General features: G+C 35.4%; 1 protein-coding gene across 1 annotated transcript in view; it reads left to right on the forward strand.

Annotated features, from left to right (window-relative positions):
- The first annotated feature begins 19,222 nt into the window (after window positions 1-19,222).
- The window catches only part of nbeab (neurobeachin b), a 344,764-nt gene continuing 343,621 nt past the window's right edge, over window positions 19,223-20,365 (forward strand). Inside the window, exon 1 of the mRNA XM_056474110.1 lies at window positions 19,223-19,297. Within this exon, the coding sequence (XP_056330085.1) occupies window positions 19,265-19,297 (33 nt within the window). The 5' untranslated portion in view covers window positions 19,223-19,264. The remainder of the gene's footprint in view (window positions 19,298-20,365) is intronic.

Raw genomic sequence — 20,365 nt, forward strand, 5'->3', positions numbered from 1 at the left:
AGATGGAAGGAGGAAGGTGTACAAGAGAAAACAGGAGGAGGCATGAAAAGTAAAGCGAGAGTGTGAAAAAAAAAACAAGGATGGAGAGACGCAGAACGGGTGAGTTGAGTATAATGAAGTGAACAGAAGCAGCAGTGTTCTCTCCTCAGGCCAGAAGAGTTCATGGACTTGCATCATGTTTTTTTTTTTCTTTCTTTATCCTCCCTCTGTTTCTTCCCATCATCCCCTGCTGGCCTCGCCGAGAGTCGCTCTGCCTGCATGAGTGGCCTTTAATTGGATGAGTTATGTACCTTCATCAGCGCTTTTTATCCTCCAAGGTTTTCCTGCAGCTCAGTCACTATTCAGGCCCGACCTACTGCTCCCAAATGCACCACAGCACCTTCAGACATTCAGCTTCACCTAGAAAAAAATCAAATCTGCTGCTAAACTGTGCCGGAGGTGTCGCTCTCAACAATACAGCAGAATTTTAATGAGGGATCTTGGGATGCAGTTTTGAAACAACGGAAATATGATGGAAAGTTTATCGTCAGACATTTGAATTCTTTCCTCAAGCTCTGATATTTGTAAACGTGTATTTGTGTGTGTGTGTGTGTGTTGTTCAGGTGCAGCTTTCACTGTACACGTATCTCTCTTCTGAGTTCATTGGCACAACAACCATCTACAGCACCATCCGGAGAGTTGGCACCGTCTTGCAGATCATGCACATACTCAAGTACTATTACTGGGCTGTGAACCCAAACAACACCAGCGGCATCGCACCTAAAGGACTGGGTCAGTACACTCACGCACATACTCAAGCACACACACACATGATATTGGTGGCTTACAGGGACTCTCCATAGGTGTAATGTATTTTATAGTGATAAATGTTTATTATATGGCCCTACACCCCTAAACCAGGGGTGTTCAGACTTGGTCCTGGAGGGCCGGTGTCCTGCATAGTTTTGCTCCAACTTGCCTCAATACACCTGTCAGTACGTATCTAGAAAGCCTAGTAAGAGCTTGATTAACTAGCCCAGGTGTGTCTGATTGGGTTTGGAACTAAACTATGCAGGACACCGGCCCTCCAGGACCGATTTTGGACACCCCTACCCTAAACTCCACCCTCATATGAAACCTGTTCAATATTTGAATGTCACATGACCATAAGTATGATTTTGAAGCATTTTGAATGATAAGGACATCAGGCATGTCCTCTTAAACCACCATTATGGAGTACAACTTTGTCATACCCAAGTCATTATACCAAAAACTGTCCTTGTAAACCATCAAAACCAGCAAACTCACACATATTATGGGTTTTCATGTTTTATGGGGACTTTGCATGAACATAAACGGTTTTTAATAGTGTAAAAACCTTATATTACACTGTAAAAATGCTGGGTTCCACACAATCGATTTGTGTTGGACCAACATGTAGGAATTATGTTAACTTATTATTATTACTTTCTTTTACAAATTTAAGTGGATTAAACATAAAACAATTAAGTTGCCCCCGAAAAAAACTCAAGAATTGTGTTGTTTCAGCTCATTTTAAATTAGTAGGCAAGTTATTGTATAATAATGGTTTGTTTTGTAGACTATTGAAAAAATATATAGATTGAAGGGGCTTATAATTTTCAACTTAAAATGGGGTTTTAAAAATTAAAAACTGCTTTTATTCTAGCCAAAATAAAACAATCAAGACTTTCCTCAGAAGAAAAAATATTATCGGACATACTATGAAAATTTCCTTACTCTGTTAAACATCATTTGGGAAAAAAAGTTAAAAATAAAAAATAAAAGGGGGGCTAATAATTCTGACTTCAACTGTAATTGACCATGAATAAACAGGGCGTCACGGTGGTGCAGTGGGTAGCACGATCACACAACACAGCAAGTTAAACAAACTCCAGCAAATAAATATGTATTTTGTTAGTATTTTGCAATCGAAGTCTTCAATACTCGATGTTAAAACATGATTTATGAAAACTATTAAATGCTCCAATTTTGGGAATATCCATAAATCATGTTTTGTTTTACAGTTGTACTCTACATAATAACATGATAACATGATATCTAAAAATTATTTATGTTTACTACAATTAATTATTACCGTTTCAGTTATCAGTTTTTGCAAATAAATACACTACAGTCATATTTATAGAAAAAAAGTACATTAAAAAATGTCTGGATATGGAATAATGGCATGTTTACTAATCTATTTAATTTGATATTGTTGTCAAACAATAGGCTTTCCAAATAACAAAATGTTCCGAAGTAGGCATGTATATGATATAATATAATATAATATAATATAATATAATATAATATAATATAATATAATATAATATAATATAATATAATATAATAATTCATTTTCCTTCGGCTTAGTTCCTTTATTCATCAGGGGTCACCACAGCGGAATGAACTGCCAACTTATCCAGCTTTTGTTTTACACTGCGGATTCCTTTCCAATTGCAACTCACACATGTAAACTACTGCCAATTTTGTTTATTCAGTTCACCTATAGCGCAAGTCTTTTGACTGTGGGGGAAACCAGAGCATCTGGAGGAAACCCACAGGAACACGGGGAGAACATGCAAACTCCACGCAGAAATGCCAACTGACCCAGCCGAGGCTTGAACCAGGTTCATATTTGCATTCAATGCAAATTCAGCTGTGGCCACATCTAGCATATATTCTCTACAATAAAAGCAAATGATCATGTGATTTAGCAGGAGCAAAATAAAAGGAATAATCAAGCACAATTAGATTTCTCAGTCCCTCTGTGAGTGTGCAAGCATGCTGCGTCTCTGAAATCCTTTTAATCTGCCAGTCTTCAGCTGATTACAGTTTTGCAAAGGCTTAATGCTATCTAACATGCATTCCTGTATATACAGTCAATTCATGTTAAACACTCTAACAAGGCAGTTTAAACAAATAGCGAAGCGGACTAAAATAGTGAAGAATGCAAAACATAAACTCCTGACCTCGAAAAGAGTGATTTATTCAGAGAATATTTGTGAATTATTCAGAGGACATGAAAGTCTAAAAGAGTCTTGCTGTGGTGCTTTCAGCGTCAGCGGGGATTCTTTGCTGAGAGGACAGTGGGAGAAGTGGCATGAGGAAAAATGAGACAAAACACAACACAGCAGAGGAAAAATGTGTGCAAACGAGTGAGAGGTGTGTGATCTATGAAGAAACCCGTGTTCGATCTTTCTCTCCTTTTTTTACTTGAAAGGGATTGTTCAACCCAAAAATGAGATAAATTCCATATTTCTTTCTTCTGTTGAACACAAAAGAAGATATTCCAGTGAATGTTGGAACTGAGGGTGACACAGTGGCTCAGTGGTTAGCACTGTCACCTTACAGCAAGAAGGTCGCTGGTTTGAGTCCCGACTGGGTCAGCATTTCTGTGTGGAGTTTGCATGTTCTCCCTGTGTTCGCGTGGAAAATGATGACAGATTTTTCTTTTTTCCCCCTCAATTTCCCTTTAAATGCCATTTTTTTGTCAATTTATTCTTCTGAATTATATTTTCCTTCACTAAATTTTATATGATTTTAGTCGGCCAAATCTACTACAGACTTAGTTCACTAAAATCGAAGCAGTTTATTTATACAATAACATTATACAATAAATAAGGATATCTAAAATCTCTAAGCACATTATATACTCCAGGGTGAGTGGTACAGAAAGTTTCTTATCTTAAAGGTGCAGTAGGTGATCTGCTTAAATGCTAACCGGTTAGCATAATATGTTTGAAACACAGTCCCTCCCCTGCCGTCCAAAGCCACGCCCTACTTATATCATGAACGCACATCTTAAAGATGACAGAGACCCACTAGATCATGTCATTCGCTAGTTAGAAAACTTTACAGTACTACAACTCTGAATGACTGTATTATATCTAGCTCATTTTCAGTTGTGTAGTTAGTAAGCAAAATTCCTTCGGGGTGCATGAATTACACTTATTACTAAGCCATACTTGCATGCTATTTCAGACCGAATGTTCGAAGTAGCGTGGTAAACAATATAGGGAGAGCATCACAGGTTGTCATTGTTCAAAAATGAACCAATGTGAATATAAAACCAACTTCAGCTCAGTCAAAGAGCTTAGAATCACCAAGATGCGACACTCAATAGAATGTTCCATTGCAACAGCAGCGCCCAACTACGGCCCTGGATTCCGCCATTTTGGAGTGAAAGCGATCGCTATCAATATGATCTTATTGCTGTTGCGATGGCAAGCAACTGCTTTGTTTTTTATTTATTTATTTAAAAAACGCATTTAAGCTGAAGTGTCGCCTCTTGGTGATTCTATACTCTTTGGCTCAGTAAAGCAGGCTAGGCGAAATAGCGCTGTTTACTGATGTTTTGTGGTTAGACTAAATAAAAATCTACATTATTGATGCTATAAAAGGTCCCTTATTATGAAACTGAAAATAGTCACATCAATCTTTCACCAGAAGATTTCAGTGGCTGAACAACACTTCTGTGCAAATAACCCATTCATAAAATAACACAATCAACATAAGCTTTGCGTGACTAAAATAGTTTTAAAACAAAACATTTTCTGTCTAACAGAAATACTTCAGCCATGGTGTCATCCTTCCTCCAGCATGCAAAAGTAACTCCAATATTGAGTTAGGATTTGTTTCGATTCAGCATTTGTTTTCATACTTATGTCTATGTGACCACGGTGCGTGAACAGAGATGCGCAGTTGTTGACAGACAGTTTGGGCTACTTGTCAGTATTATGGGAATTATTGGCCTGGCAATATTTAATTGGATGAACATTTTTTAGTTGTATGCCTTACCCAGAATATAAAAATACATTTAAATACATTTAGATCATTTACTTTAACCATAACTATTGAAATGTGAAGAGACTTCCAACCAGTACAACAAAAAAAATGTTTCTGAAGACGATCGCCTACTACACCTTTAATATGTCTTAACGTGACTAAATTAGGATTTTTCACAAATTCATATTACAGTAGCAGGTCTTGATTTGGGATTCTCATCATACATGGTTTCCGCTATATTCATTCCTCCATGGCGGGGCGCCACACCAAAATTCATCCCGCCACGGCTACATTACAGCTTCTCATTTAAAACATTCAGTCGTTTTTTTTAATAGTGGGTTATAATCACACTAAAACGTATTAAAAGGTGAGTGAATTAATAACAGCGCAAACTTTTCTGTAACCGTAGTGGTGCTGTGCGCTATTTGTTTAACCCTTGAAGGTTACGTGCTGACTGACTGATTAACTGACAGGTGCGTGATGCGTGAGGCCAGCACACACGACATAGCTTTCAGTTATGAACAGTTATGTTCCATAATTATACTTTATAAAGGTCTATGGCTCTGCATATAATGACTGTATCTTGCTGGAGTTTATAGCCGTTTCACTTAACTTCAGGACGCAATGCCGCTCTGTTGGTCTATTAGAGACATTCATTAATATTCCTAGCAAATCTAATAAATGTTGGAGACATTTTCACTACATAAACACACTAAATCGCACTTCAGCAGCGTATATTTGAGGGAGCGTGCAAGAAGTTTTGTGCACGAACAAAGAAAATCTACGCGCAAGCAAAGAGATTCACATGCTCGTATTAATGTAATGTAATGTGTATTTATATAGCACATTTATTGTGTATTACATGAATGTGATCTCGACTTCTAATACTGCGCTCATGACATTTTTTATTGAAATGACGCCATAGGTAGTTGGTAGATCTGTGTAAAAAAGGCCTGCTGCCACAGCTGAAAAAATCCTAGAGGAAACACTGTCATATCTTACAAATCATATCTCTTCTCTAGTTAGGAAACCTTTAATTGCGTCATCACGTTCGACAATCTACTCTCAGCTCTGTGCAACCAACACTGTGCGATAAACAGAATAGAAATGGATAAACAGAACTGACAAGTTTTACTCAAACCAGTTTATGGTATTTTTACAGTACTTCACTTTGAAAATCCCCTCTTGCAAAAAAAGTAAGGTGTTAGTCACTTGCACCATAACCGGTAATTCTCATTGACACTCTCAGTTTGTGTCTGTAATGCTTGTTGCAGTTCCTGTGCTAACTGTAATATCATGTTGGGCGCATTCTGTAATTACATTTTTTGTGTGTGTTTAGTCTTTTGTCATTGAAGCGTAACAAACCTTCAGGGTCCTCATTCTTTATTTTCAGGTATTTTGCATTTCCGTTTGAATGGTTTGCATAGCTGTTGGGTTGCCCTAAAGTTATGATTTTTGTGTCATGTTACTCTAGGATTTTACTGTAATACCACCTTCCTATCTGTAGTTAAGATAACACACTTAAGAAATGCTGTTTTGTAATAGCTTTTGTCCTAAATGTAGTAACCAAACAGGTAGGATAAGATTTTAAAATTAGGATCTTTCTGTAATACACTCCCCAAAGGACAATTGTACCGGTACACTACCTGACTAAAATCTTGTTACCTATTCAAGTTTTACGAACTACAAATAATAACTTGACTACTAGTTGATCATTTGGTATCAGAAGTGGAACACTTATTTTGCCCAAATAAAATATGATCATGCCTTGATTTTTAATTATTTAATTAGGACAGTAAGGTCTGACTTTGCTGAGACAAAAGTCTTGTCACTTAACAGAAATAATGTACTTAACATTATTGTAACTTAACATAATGGTGCAGTGGAAAAAGAATGAATATTGTGTATGACTCCCATGAGGTTGGAAGACTGCATCCATACATCTCTGCAATGACTCAAATAACTTATTAATAAAGTCATCTGGAATGGCAAAGAAAGCGTTCTTGCAGGACTCCCAGAGTTCATCAAGATTATTTGGATTCATCTTGAATGCCTCCTCCATCTTACTCCAGACATGTTCAATAATGTTCATGTCTGGTGACTGGGCTGGCCAATCCTGGAGCACCTTGACCTTCTTTGCTTTCAGGAACTTTGATGTGGAGGCTGAAGTATGAGAAGGAGCGCTATCCTGTTGAAGAATTTGCCCTCTATTCCAGTTTGTAATGTAATGAGGTCCTGATGCCTCAGGCAGTTGCGTTGATCCACTCTGCAGATCTATCACATGCCCCCATACTGAATGTAACCCCAAACCATGATTTTTCCTTCATCAAACTTGACATTTCTATGAGAATCTTGGGTCCATGCGGGTTCCAATTGGTCTTCTGCAGTATTTGTGATGATTGGGATGCAGTTCAACAGATGATTCATTTGAAAAATCTACCTTCTGCCACTTTTCCAAATGATCAAATCAAAGTCAAGTTATTATTTGTTGCTCTTACAACTGGGATCGATGACAGGACTTGTCAGGCAGTGTATAGATGTGTGTGACCTCAAATCACAGTGCAAAGACAAGCGCTATAGGTGATGAATAAAGTAAATTGGCTGTAGTGTAGGTGTGTGAATTAGTGTGTATGGGTGTTTTCCAGTACTGGGTTGCAGCTGGAAGGGCATCCGCTGTGTAAAACATATGCTGGATAAGTTGACGGTCCATTCCACTATAGCAATCCCTGATGAGTAAAGGGACTCAGCCGAAGGAAAATGAATGAATGAATTTTGTTATTCAATAATACATTTTTTTATTTGGCTATCCTCTCATTTCCATCACAAAACAAAAATGTTGAAGAAAAATGGGACAAAAATGATTCATACTGGAAGAAATGAAAAGGAAAACACATTTTCCGGTCATGAAAGGCTAGTCGTGAGCTGCCCAGGGTGAGATGTGTGTAATTCAGTCCACACTGCTAGTTGTAGTGTCTCTCACAATGTGGAGCTTTCATGGGTTATTACTCCACTGTGCTCTTTTCTGCCGCTGTACAGAGCGTATACATGTTTGAAAGAGTGAAGGAGAGAAATGGTGCCAAATTTGAGGGAAAATCAATGGAAGTCACAAAGCTAGATTTATTCAAAAGTACTCCCCATCAGGAGGTGACAGCAACCGGCCGCTGTCGTCACTCATAATCACTGCAGAAATGACAAGCAGACAGAAGGAGTCCATGAGAAACTCCTGGAAGCACACAGGGAGTTTATATAGATGCTTTTAGACTAAGTGGAAGATTGACGGAAGTGAAGTGTAGGTGATGATGTAAAACAGTGTTGAGCTACATTAAAAGTCACTCTCAGAAACTGCATGTTAAATGGGCCACATTGTAAAAAAGGTGAATGTGAAGCAATATATATATATATATGCATCTATTTTAAAATGCATTTCTTACACTAAATCCATACTCTTTTTCATGCAGGGATAGATGTACCTTTAAATCTTGATCGATGTTAATGCACTTAAAATATTACATTAATATTCAAAATAAGAAGATGGATGGATAAATAATGTAGATGTATGGATGAATGGATGGCTGGATGGATGGATGATCAGATAGATATTTACTATAGATGGATGGATGGATGGATGGATAAATGGATGGATGGATGGATGGATGGATAGATAGATAGATAGATAAACAAAGTAGTAATAGATTTAACAATAAACGTTGTTGTGTGCTTAATAAAATCAGCTTTAAAAATGCTCGTATCATTAAACGGTGAAACCTTGTATTACTAGTACTTCAAATGATTATTCACCTTTCCTTTTTGAGGAATCATTTGTTGTATTCCTCATCTGTAATTCTCAGTGGATATATATAAATGTAATTTGTTGGGGAAAATGCATTATTTTTCTGGATTTTTGACCAAAATAATGGTCAAAAGAAGCATTTATTTAGTCTTTTTCTCAAATGACTAATCTTTATTAATCTCTTACTCATTATACATATCTTTCACTTTTGTTCAGTTCAACGTGTGCTTACTAAATGAAAGTATTAATTAAAATGCATTTGTAAAGTATTAGGTTTCAGTAAATTAATTGACAAGACACTGAAAGCGCATTCAGCTCATGGGAGATGCAGGATCAAATCCATCAAATGGGTTGCATCTGCTTTTCAACATAAGATAGTCTTTCATCTTCTTTACTCTTAATAATTAGTTTAAAGAAGATGATCACTGTGATTACTGAGCTGTGCTGTTCAGATATCCATTTTCTCTTTATCCTAAGATGATTTCTGTTTTATGCGAGCCCGAAGAAACAGTAATTAATTTCCCTGACATCTTTTCTCTTTTGCAATCAATAAAGTAGCCAGAAAAGCCTCAAAAATGGAGTGTGATGTTATTTCACAAAGCAGTAATTTGGCTTAGTAGTGGATTGGATTACATTTTCGACTGGAGCTTTTTTGTTGACCCATGAGCTGCATTTCAAACACACACACACACACACACACACACACGCACACACATGCACGCACGCACGCATGCAGATGGATGGTGTGGAGGTGGAGATGGCGGTAGACTGGCATGGGTTGTGCCAATTCTGTTGTGTTTTGATTTGGAAAAAAACCCCAATCTCATTTTATTTTTGCCCGCTGGTCAGTGGTAATGCTGTTTTTAGACTTCCAGGCATTGGAAAGACAACAACCCTTACAAGCAATTAAACTTGTCTCATGCTGTCTGTGGATGTCGAAGCCAAGTAGTAAATCACTCTTTCAGACCGAGAGTTTGATGTGAATGTTTTTAGGCTTTAAGTTGATACAGTTTAAGCTTTCAAAATGTATAGTAGTGTATATCGAGAGTTATCGAGGTGTATAGAAGTGTCTTGCAAAATATCTAGTAAAATATTTTGTACTGTCATCATGGCAAAGATAAAATAAATCAGTTATTAGAAATGAGTTATTAAAACAATTATGTTTAGAAATGTTTTGAAAAAATCTTTCCATTGAACAGAAATTGGGGAAAAAATAAACAGTGGGGCTAATAATTCAGAGGGGCTAATAATTATTCAACTGTATATTCTGCTGGTGCCATGTAACAGGAGTCTGAAGTTTTTGACCAGACTGTAGAGACTGTAGTATTATTATTTATTTGTGGTTAATATTCTGTATTGTGCCGCTTTGATATCTTTAAACAGACATCTTCATTAGCTATACAAAGCACCTACAGATCAGTTACTGGCATTTGAAACAGCCAGTTAAGTATTGTAGTAATCGCTACTGTAGGACTGGTTTTAATGTTGTTTGTCTTATTTTCTTGGCATCTACATCAGCAATCCATCTAAAACTACTATTTGTGCAATTTACTCATTCTCCCAAGAGTATTTCAGTTCTTCTTTACTGGAAGAGTCTCAGTTTACCCCCTTAGTGAACACCAGTACACCATCTTTAGGTGGTTTTAATTCCTAAACTTCCTTTGCATTTCCGCCTGCAGCACTGAGACTGAGAATGATTATGTGCTACAGGCTCCATATTCCTGTTTTATACTGATATTTTATTAAGCAAAGATGCTTTTGCATTGTACATTACACTGCCATTAAATATTACCAGTCTCAGCACTGTGCAGTTTACTATTTTCAATGATTGTGTACTTGCCCCCGAATATAACGATGCCATTTGTCTGTTATTTTCTTTATGTATGTTGCATAATTTCCATCCATACTCCAATCATTGACCACCGTCTTCAATATTAATCAAGTTACTGTTCTGATCTCAAGCCTAGGCAAATAACTGTAAAAGCATCAATCTAAGGCCGCATTTTTATGATGTCATCATGTAGACTTCTTACAAAGTATTTTTACAGTATTTTTAAAATAAAAGACACGAAAGTATTTTGATACAAAATATTAACCCATTTTCATAAACCCTGTAAAATACAAATTACAAAATACTGTTTTGTATTTGAAATACATATTTTAAATACTCATAAATACTGCCCATCCCTGCTAACAGAGTGCTAAAACATGCTACCTTTGTGTTAAAACATGTTAGCAGTATGCTAATGCTAACATTTCTTTAATTTAGGAATAGATGTTTAGAAAAACTTGATTTGCTAGCACTTTGGGCTTGAATAAATAACTAAAATTTTCCTTACATTTACATAAAACAACACAGAATTGCTTCAGATTGTGATAAAGACAAAAGGGATATGGACATACCGCAGTGTGCTCGCACAGCACACAAAAGTGCAGGAGATGAAGGAACACCTTATCTTGAAAAGCAGCTGGCAGCGAGATTAATTCACCGTCATGAACCCGCAAACCTCTGCGACACACAAAGAAACACTCAAACATGTTTCACAGTCCAGCCAGGTGAAGAGGTCTTAGCGGAGCTCTCCTAAAGTATGTTCAAGAATTTATCTCCGACTTGCCAAGCAGATTATTCTCCCTGGCAGTCTGCATTGATTTATTCTTCATTTGTCAAACGCTGCAGTCTTTGTTTTTGTCTTTTTTCCACAAAGGAATGAGTTAGAGAGAAAGCATTGTAACATAATGAAGTGTTCAATTACTGCAACAAAGAGTTCTGTTTTACAGTGGAGCAACATCGACAAACCATTCTCTCTCACACTCTCTTTGAAAGCGAGACCTCACAAATTAAAGTCATGCATCACTCCTGCCTATTGTTTTCAATAGCACAGACAGTCTTTCCTGACCAGCGTCTTGAGAAACATAGAAAGAAAGACTCCCTCAAGAAGCATCAAGCACATGAGCGAAAAGTCCTACTGCGTGTACTTTTGTTCTTGTATTTGCAGCGGCAGCTAAAAAAAAAAAGCTCAACTAGGCGGCAATAAAGCTGTCTCTGCCATTAGTTTGAATGTCCAGATAGCTAGTTATAAACATGTTGACAGCTTGGCTAAGGTTAACTATCTCGGCCAGATTCTTTTCAAAATGTATTTTTTGTCTGCAAAACTAAGCTAACTGACAGTTAACAATTGTAATACTCACTGTAGACTTCAGCGTGCTTTTTAAAACCTATTAAACATTATATATTACATCACCCATACTGTTATGTTGTAAAGAAAATTTCACCACACAGTAATGTAAGGCAAAATGTATCAAACTGCCCTTTTAGCCCAGCTAGCTGCATGGTAGATCATTGTTAACAGGTTCGCAACAATGCTAGCAGTGAGGTACTGATGCTAGAAACACGCTAGCAGTGTGTTGAAAATATTTGTAGTGGTAAAACATGTTAGCAAAGTGTTCATATACGCTAACAAAGTGCTAGAAAACATGTAAACATTGTGCTAAGTTATGCTAAAACATGTTAGCAGTGTGTTATAATTTACCAATGTGTTAAGGCATTCTAATACTGTGCTAACATATCAGCAGTGTTAAATCATGCTAGAAGCATGCTAGCAATGTGCTAAAACATAATAGCTATGTTGCAGATAATGCTAATATATACTGTAGTATTTGCAACACTTTGTTAATGAATGCTACATAATATTGTAGTATTAACTAGTTGACTGTTGCAATAAATTCTATGCTTTTGGATGAACTAATAAACTGTTATAAATACTGTAGTATACTTTATCTATAGTAAATTGTGGTGTATTGTAGTATACAGCTTAGTTAAAGAAAATATAGTAAAGGATTGGTTAGCCCAATTGATTATATTACTAAAGTTATTGTATTATAGCAGCTATAGAATTACCACAACTTATTACTTATTTTACTATAGTATGGCTGACAAAAACTAGAGTATTTACTATAAATTACTATGTATTTCATGCAAGATGTATGCAATGTGGAAAATCATTCCAAAAACTTGTTAGCAATGAGCTAATACGTGTTAACGGTGTGTTAAATCTTCATACAAACATGTTAGCATTGTGTTAAAAACATGACAGCAGTGTCATTACACAATAGAAACATGCTAGCATTGTGCTAAAAACATGATAGCAGTGTGATTACAAAACAGAAACATGCTAGCATTGTGCTAACAGATCATTGAGGTGTGCAAAATATGTTACCTAGATTGTTTTTCTATCTTTCAAGCTACTTCATATTTTAGGCTTTTATGACTTTTTTTTAAGTTTCAGGCTTTGCTTTCTCATGCCCACCCCACTTTATTTTGACAAATAATCTAGTTCAGTTCTTTCTCATTAAGAATGTTGAGTGCACTTTTTGTTTTTTAGAAATGTAGATTTTTTGCTTCACAACAAATTTGTTATTAAACAGACCCCTAAATTTTTCACGATTTCGCAATCGTGGAATCCAACGCAAAATAAACAAAAAGTCGCAAATTTTTGCAATCCTGCTAAATTCTTAATTAAGCGCAAAATAATCACAAAAATGTCAATAATCTCATAAAACATTGAATTCTAAATGATATAATCAAATGATATTTATTTCAGTTTGCAATTAGTGTTTTAAATGACTTATAGACGTTGCATACACAGCACAAGTGATGTATTTGAGTGTCGTCTCACCTGCGCCCTCACAATCCTAACATTACATGGAGGGGGGGGGGGGGGTTACAACCTGTGAAGTAAGCAGACGTGGATAAAGAGCAAGTGATTTACATGTGAAGTCAATGCAAAGATGGGATTACACATCCTGTGATGTGAATTGGGCGTTTTGTGCATTTGGCGTGCTTCATACTACAAAAGAAAGTGGGAGCAAACATCTAACAAGCAAAGCGATGGAACAGACAGAAAAGCAAGCAGCTTACAATGATGCAGATTGGTTCAATGAGGGTGGCTGCTGGAGATGACCAAATTGAAGGACATTATTTGTGCTTTACATGTATTATGATGTGCGTTAAATCGATAAATGATTACGTTTAACTCTTTCCCTGCAGTTAATGAGATAACGTCCCTGCCATTGACGAATTTGACAGCAATCCGTGTTTTAGGTGTATTACGGTAGGGGACGCCGTAATGCATGTCCTAAGTGAGGTACAGGTGTCAGATGCTCCGGGTAGTGAAATCTGAGAGAGAGAGAGAAGTAACATCATGGGTAAAAATAAGAGTTATATAACCTTCCTTTGGCTTAATCCCTACCGTTTTAGATCTGTTGTAGATCTTGTCTTGACAAGAGACCTAAATAAAGAAGCTTTATTTTTATGGTTTTTGTCATTGTCATTGTGTCAGATTGCACACCTAACATAGTAGGCTACCTAATATTGTAAATAAGATATATATAAAAAAATTATATGCAAATTTGTCCGCAAATTTATGGGAATTACCACCACAAAATCATTTTTATCGCAAAAAAAAAATATCACAATTTATTTATTTATTTTTTAACTAGGGGGTCTGATTAAAGCATCATGTTCACATATGTTTGTAGTCAGTTTTGCCATTTAATTGCTCAAGCAACACACAGTTAATCACTTTTGTTAATGCATAGCATGTCAAAACCCAAGTCCAATTCTGCTCTGTGAAAGCTTTTGTGTAAAACTCCAGGGGCAAAATAAATTTTCCTTCTTTTGGCTCCTTTTCCCATTTTCCTGGCTTCAGAAGATAAGCCATAGTATGACTCCAGACCCAATTACTGCATATTTACTGTGGCCAGCATTAATATTTACACTCTCTGAAGGGATCATTTTTAATTTCACTTCTGTGTGTGTGTCCCATAGACTCGTTTTGATAGGAAGCTTCTGTTTGGGCCGGCCTTAAGGATAGTACACTGCACAGGAGGACTTGAGAGTACATATGCATTGATTATATGTTTGACACCATGCCAGATTCATTACTCTTTGCAAATAAGAGACAGTGTTTGCAGTGAACATTCATATTCACAATCAATTAAATGCTACTGGAAGAATTTTTATTAAGTAAAAGAGATATCAGTCACAATATTGATCTGCTTGGTTTTGCTTTAATCATGTCCTTGATCTTGTAATGTGATCCAGTAGACAGGAAAATTAATTACAAATATATATGTTTTGCTCAATTTGGAGATGAGCTTGGCACAAGTTGCACTGATGTCTCTCAGATTTGGTGTTTGCTAATTGAATTGTGTAATATTAATTTTAATACTGGTTGATAAATTAGTCGTAGTGTATATGTGTGCATGTGACCGTGTATGGGTGTTTCCCAGTACTGTGTAGCAGCTGGAAGGGCATGTGCTATGTTAAACATATGCTGGATAAGTTGGCAATTCATTCCACTGTGTCAACCCCTGAATAAAGGGATTAAGCCACAGGAAAACGAATGAATAAATGATCACTGGGTTAAAAAAAACAACGAATAATAATAATAAAAATATTAATAATAATAATAATGACATAGGATGAAGTCAATGGACGATCTCTTTAATTAAAAGCAATGCTAATCTTGTTAATAAAATGACTGATGAAAATGATCATTGGTAAAGGTTTTTTTCCAGTCATTATTAGCAACACAAAAATGATGCATCGTAAATAAACCCGCTTGAGCCAAAGGAACTGAAGACTGGGCTAATTAACACACTTAACTGGCGTGCTGATTAGCTCACTGAAATGCACCTTATGCAAATGAGCCTAATCAACTGCTTCAACACAAACATCACGTTTGTGCAGACAGTGATGTACATTTCATTACAGGTACAATCTGGAGGTGTCAGTCACGTCGTGAATGTGTAGTTACAACATGCATCTGTACATGCAATGCAATTTGTAAATTGTTTGTTCATACTTATAAGAAGTCACACAAAAATAAATGATGAAATGAATGTTCATTGTGAGTGTTCACACCAGGAAATTTTAATTCAGCTTCTAAACAATATAATTTACTTTACTAATAATGTGACTGTGAGATTAGTGATACGTTCAGTCCAAGGTGTTTATTTAAGTGCAACACAAAATAAAAAGTGAATCCCCAGCAAACGCAAAAGTTATTTATTTTAATTTATTATTTTTTATTTTTCTATGCCAATAATTAGGCCCAAACACAACAACTATCCTCACAAGGTAAAACTAAAATGGCCTTTTTTTCTTCTTTTGATTTTATGGACAAGCAACTTTAAAGGTGTATTACCGCCACCTACCAGACTGGAGTGTGGAACAGTAGATGACAGAATCAGGAATGGGAAAAAAGAATTATAATTTAGCCATCAGACCTGTGTTTTTGAGATAATTTATAAGATGTTTGACCATATTCTGGGTTCTTCTTTCTAAGAGATTCTGAATCATAGGGATGGCTAATGTGAAACTGGTGTTGTGACGGTCGACTAAATCACGCTAAGTGCCCAATCTGGCAACACTGAAAGCAGTGTGGTGTAAGTTTTCTATTTTTGGACTTTTGCATTTGGCATCTGACCTCCCAACACAACATGTTGTGTGGTACACAAGATTTTTTTTTTTATATCTTATCCATTTAACCTATGTTGTTCAAATATCTAAAAAAAAAAAAAACATTATTTACCCTATATTCGTTACCATCTAAAATATCTTTAAGGGAGAAACTATATTCAGCTCTCTTAGACCCCCCAAAAATTTATTTGCATTCATTACTTGTTTTTGTATATTCTATTAATATGTGGGATACTGTTTCTGGGATACCACATCTTTCAGTTACCATTCTCGTGCATTCCAATTGTAAACAAACATTGATTAAGAGAAGAGTGACCAATTCGCAAACTTGTCATAATAACATCCTTTTTCCTGTTCTTCATTTATGTCCTTTCCATTCCCAACTTTCTTTGAATACCATATGAATTCGTAGCCTTATTTCTCCCATGTGTTCTGTCACCTCATTTTTGTCTCAGACGCAATTAACCCTTTAACTTCTCCTTGACTCATGCTAAGCCTAAAGTTGACACTTGGCTCTTGCAATAAATCTTTTGCCATCTTATCCACTTCCTCATTCCCTATTTCAACATGAGCAGGAATCCATAAAAAGCTAACCTTTATCTCCATTTCTTTTAATGTAATATAATTAAATTTTTATTTAAAATCTTGTCTATCTGATGAGAAACCACTTTGTAAACTTTGCATGGCTGATTGGGAGTCTGTACAAATTACTATGCTTTTATGCTGTTACCTTTCAGTCCATTCCAGAGCTAGAAAAATTAATTCAATAGAATATAGGCTTATGTGATCTGTTCAGAAAATGGCTAACATACAGGAGCTTTTTTTTATAGAGTTTGGCTCCACCCATGTTTTTTGGACCGTACCATATGACAAATTATAAAAACTCTAAAGCAAGGCAAAAATATTCTAAAGATACAACACATATGGTAGTAACATGCAACATATACAGTTGAAGTCAGAATTATTAGCCCCCCTGAATAATTAGCCCCCTGTTTATTTTATTTTTTCCCCAATTTCTACTTAATGGAGAAAAATAAAAATTCATCACACCTCTAAACATAATAGTTTTAATAAGTCATCTCTAATAACTGATTTCTTTTATCTTTGCCATGATGACAGTAAATAATATTTTATTAGATATTTTTCAAGACACTTCTTTACAGCTTAAAGTGACATTTAAAGGCTTAACTATGTTAATTAAGTTAACTAGGCAGGTTAGGGTAATTAGGCAAGTTATTATATAACGATGGTTTGTTCTGTAGACTATTGAAAAAATATACAGTTGAAGTCAGAATTATTAGCCGCATTTGAATTTAAAATATATATATTTCCCAGTTATTAAAAATTAATAATAATTCTGACTTTAACTGTATATCTCAAAAATAGCTACAAAAGTGTCTGATAAATTTTACACTGAAAAGAATGGTTTCCTTGATTTATCCCCTATGATGTCACTGAAAATGGTAGAACCCTGATCATTAGGGAAATGGAAGCTCTGCATACAGGTTTGGCTGTTTGGAGGTGACCCAGAATGTAAGTAGGACAGTATTGTTAGTTTCTTAATTTGAGTCAAATTAATAAATGAAAGTGAATTACAGGGTTTAAACAGCATTATAAATTAAAACTTGGGTTACATTTTATTTTGATGGTCTATTTATTGAATGCAAGTTACATTGCATTGACATGGCAACTAATTCTCATTAGATTACAAGTAGAATGTTAGGGTTGGGGTAAGGGTTAGTGTAAGTTGACATGTACTTGCAAAGTTTCTTATAGTCGTTTAAATGTCTATTGAAGGAGCAGTATCCACTTATATTAAGCAGACAGTCAACTAATACTCAAATGGACCATCAAAATAAATTGTTACCAAAACTTGTTTTATTTATTTATTGTTGTTTTTTTCAGTTAAATTATCTACAAATTATTTTTTGAGTTTAGTTTTAGTTTTATTTAATTGTGCTGCTATAATTTATGAAGCAATTTAAGTTGTTCCCATTTTGTTTAAATTAATAAATGTAAGTGAATTACAGGGTTTAAACAGCATTAAAAATTAAAACTTGTTGTTTTGTTTGTTTATTCATTGTGCACATGATCAACTACACACTGTAAACACATTGTTGTATTGTCTGCAATGAAATACAAGTCAAAGTAAATTTAGAAGTCACTACTTTCTTTTTTATTTGTGTTTTCCTTACTGTTCCAACTTTTTCTGATTTGGGGTTGTACTAAAATAAAGATACCACATATACAGAGTACCATTACTCTGCAAAAACTAGAATTAAAAATAACAACTTGCCATAAGTTACACTTAAAAATGACATTTGCTGCTTGTTCAAACAACTTATTTAAAATGAGTTAAAAAAAAGTGTTTTCTTGAGTGTTTTTTGGGACAAATTAATTGTTTTATGTTCAATCCACTTAAATTTGTAAAAATTATTAACTTAATTTATTTGTGTTGAGACAACATGAAGGAATTGTGTGGAACCCAGCATTTTTGTACAGTGTATATATGGTTATAGATATAATATTAAAAGTATATCTTTCCATTAGAAAATTCAGCAATGTTCTATTAATTCAGAAATATAAGCTGTAATAAAAACAGTCCCAGTTGATTATAATTACATTTTACAATTCCTCAAGAATAAAACCTTTCGAGACATGTCAGTTTTTGCAAAATTACTGGCCGCTGCTGTCATACGAAGAAAGAAAGCGACATGTTAAACGAAGCAGAGTTGATCATCTCAGACAGTGTCGTAGCAAATGATCTTTGGTGATCAAACCTCCAGAGATGAATCTGCGAATGTGACAGCTAATCAATTTGTGCTTCATTTTATATCAAAGCGCAGGCCGCTCTCAGTAAAACAGCAAATGAAAAGCTGTCGTGCACAAACACTGCACTTGAAAGCAGCTTTAGAGGGATGTGTTGTTACTGAAATGAACTGTGGCCTGCTGATCTCTCTCTGCCTGCCCGTCTGGAGCTAATAAGGGCTTGGCTTTTTGTCTGACCTCTGGAAGACTGTTCTCGGCTGGCAGACACTGTTTGACATCCTTGCTAAGAATTTAATGGCAGGATTTTGCGAAACATTAAACATGACATTTTTGGGCGATGTAGTGTGCTCTGTTGTAACAGTTCCTCTGTGTCTATTGTGTTTGCAGATGGTCCCAGGCCCTCACAGAAAGAAATCAGCTCTCTCAGAGCCTTCATGCTGCTCTTCCTCAAACAGCTCATACTCAAGGTTGGCTTTGTTTTATTTATCAATCAATCAATAAACCAACCAACCAGTCAATCAATCAATAGTAACACTTTAAAATAAGGTTGTGTTAGTTAATGTAACATGAACAAATAATGAACAATACATTTATTACGTTATTCAATACTGTTTGTTACAGTTAATGGTAATACGGTTTTCATTGTTGGGTCATGTTAACTCACAGTACATTAATGCTAACAAAGATGAATTTGGATTTTAATAATGCATCAGTTTAATGTTAAACTATGATTATGATTTTGTTTATTTAGTTCAAGTACTGTTCATTCTTACAGTAGTTCATGTTTAATACATTAACTAATGAAACCTTAGTGTAAAGTGTGATCCAATCAATGTGAATAGATATTGAATTGAAAAATAAATAAATAAACACACACATCTTAGGGTTGCACGGTTTAGCGGTACCATGGTAGTATTGCGATACTATGCCTCTAAAATACTGGCGGTGTCATGGTAGTTTGTAAACGGTAGTATCGTCATTAACTCTCTATCTACAGGTAATGTTAGATGTGGAAAAGTCACTAAAACGCTCACACGTTTGTGCAACAATAGACTATTTTATTCTAATAGAGACAATTCAAATTAAGATACAATCTCTTAAAAAGAACAATTCACATCAATACAAGAGAATATCTCTTAAAAAGAACGACTCACAAAGTGAAATTTTCAATTACTTTGGATTGTTATCTGATGAGACTGAAAAAAAAAACAATATATGAAAAACCCAAAATAGCAACAGGAAACATTGAAACCAAATTTCATTTGGTATAATTAGTTTTTTTATTTTAACGTATTTCTGTTGGTCAGTTATCTACTTGTAACGGTGAGTCCGAGGCGGTATTAGAATCCATATGCAGAAGTTTATTAATGGGATTAGATAGAGACATCAATGGCTAAACAAGCGGAAAGTCTGCAACATTTAAGCAGTCCAAACCAAACAACAAACACAGGGGCAATTCCAGGAGACGTAGTAGTAATTCAGGCAGAGGATCAGTGCAACCATAATCAGTCCAAAACAGATCAAGATACATAGGG

The sequence above is a fragment of the Danio aesculapii genome, chromosome 15, assembly GCF_903798145.1.
Source record: "Danio aesculapii chromosome 15, fDanAes4.1, whole genome shotgun sequence".
Classification (NCBI taxonomy): Eukaryota; Metazoa; Chordata; class Actinopteri; order Cypriniformes; family Danionidae; genus Danio; species Danio aesculapii.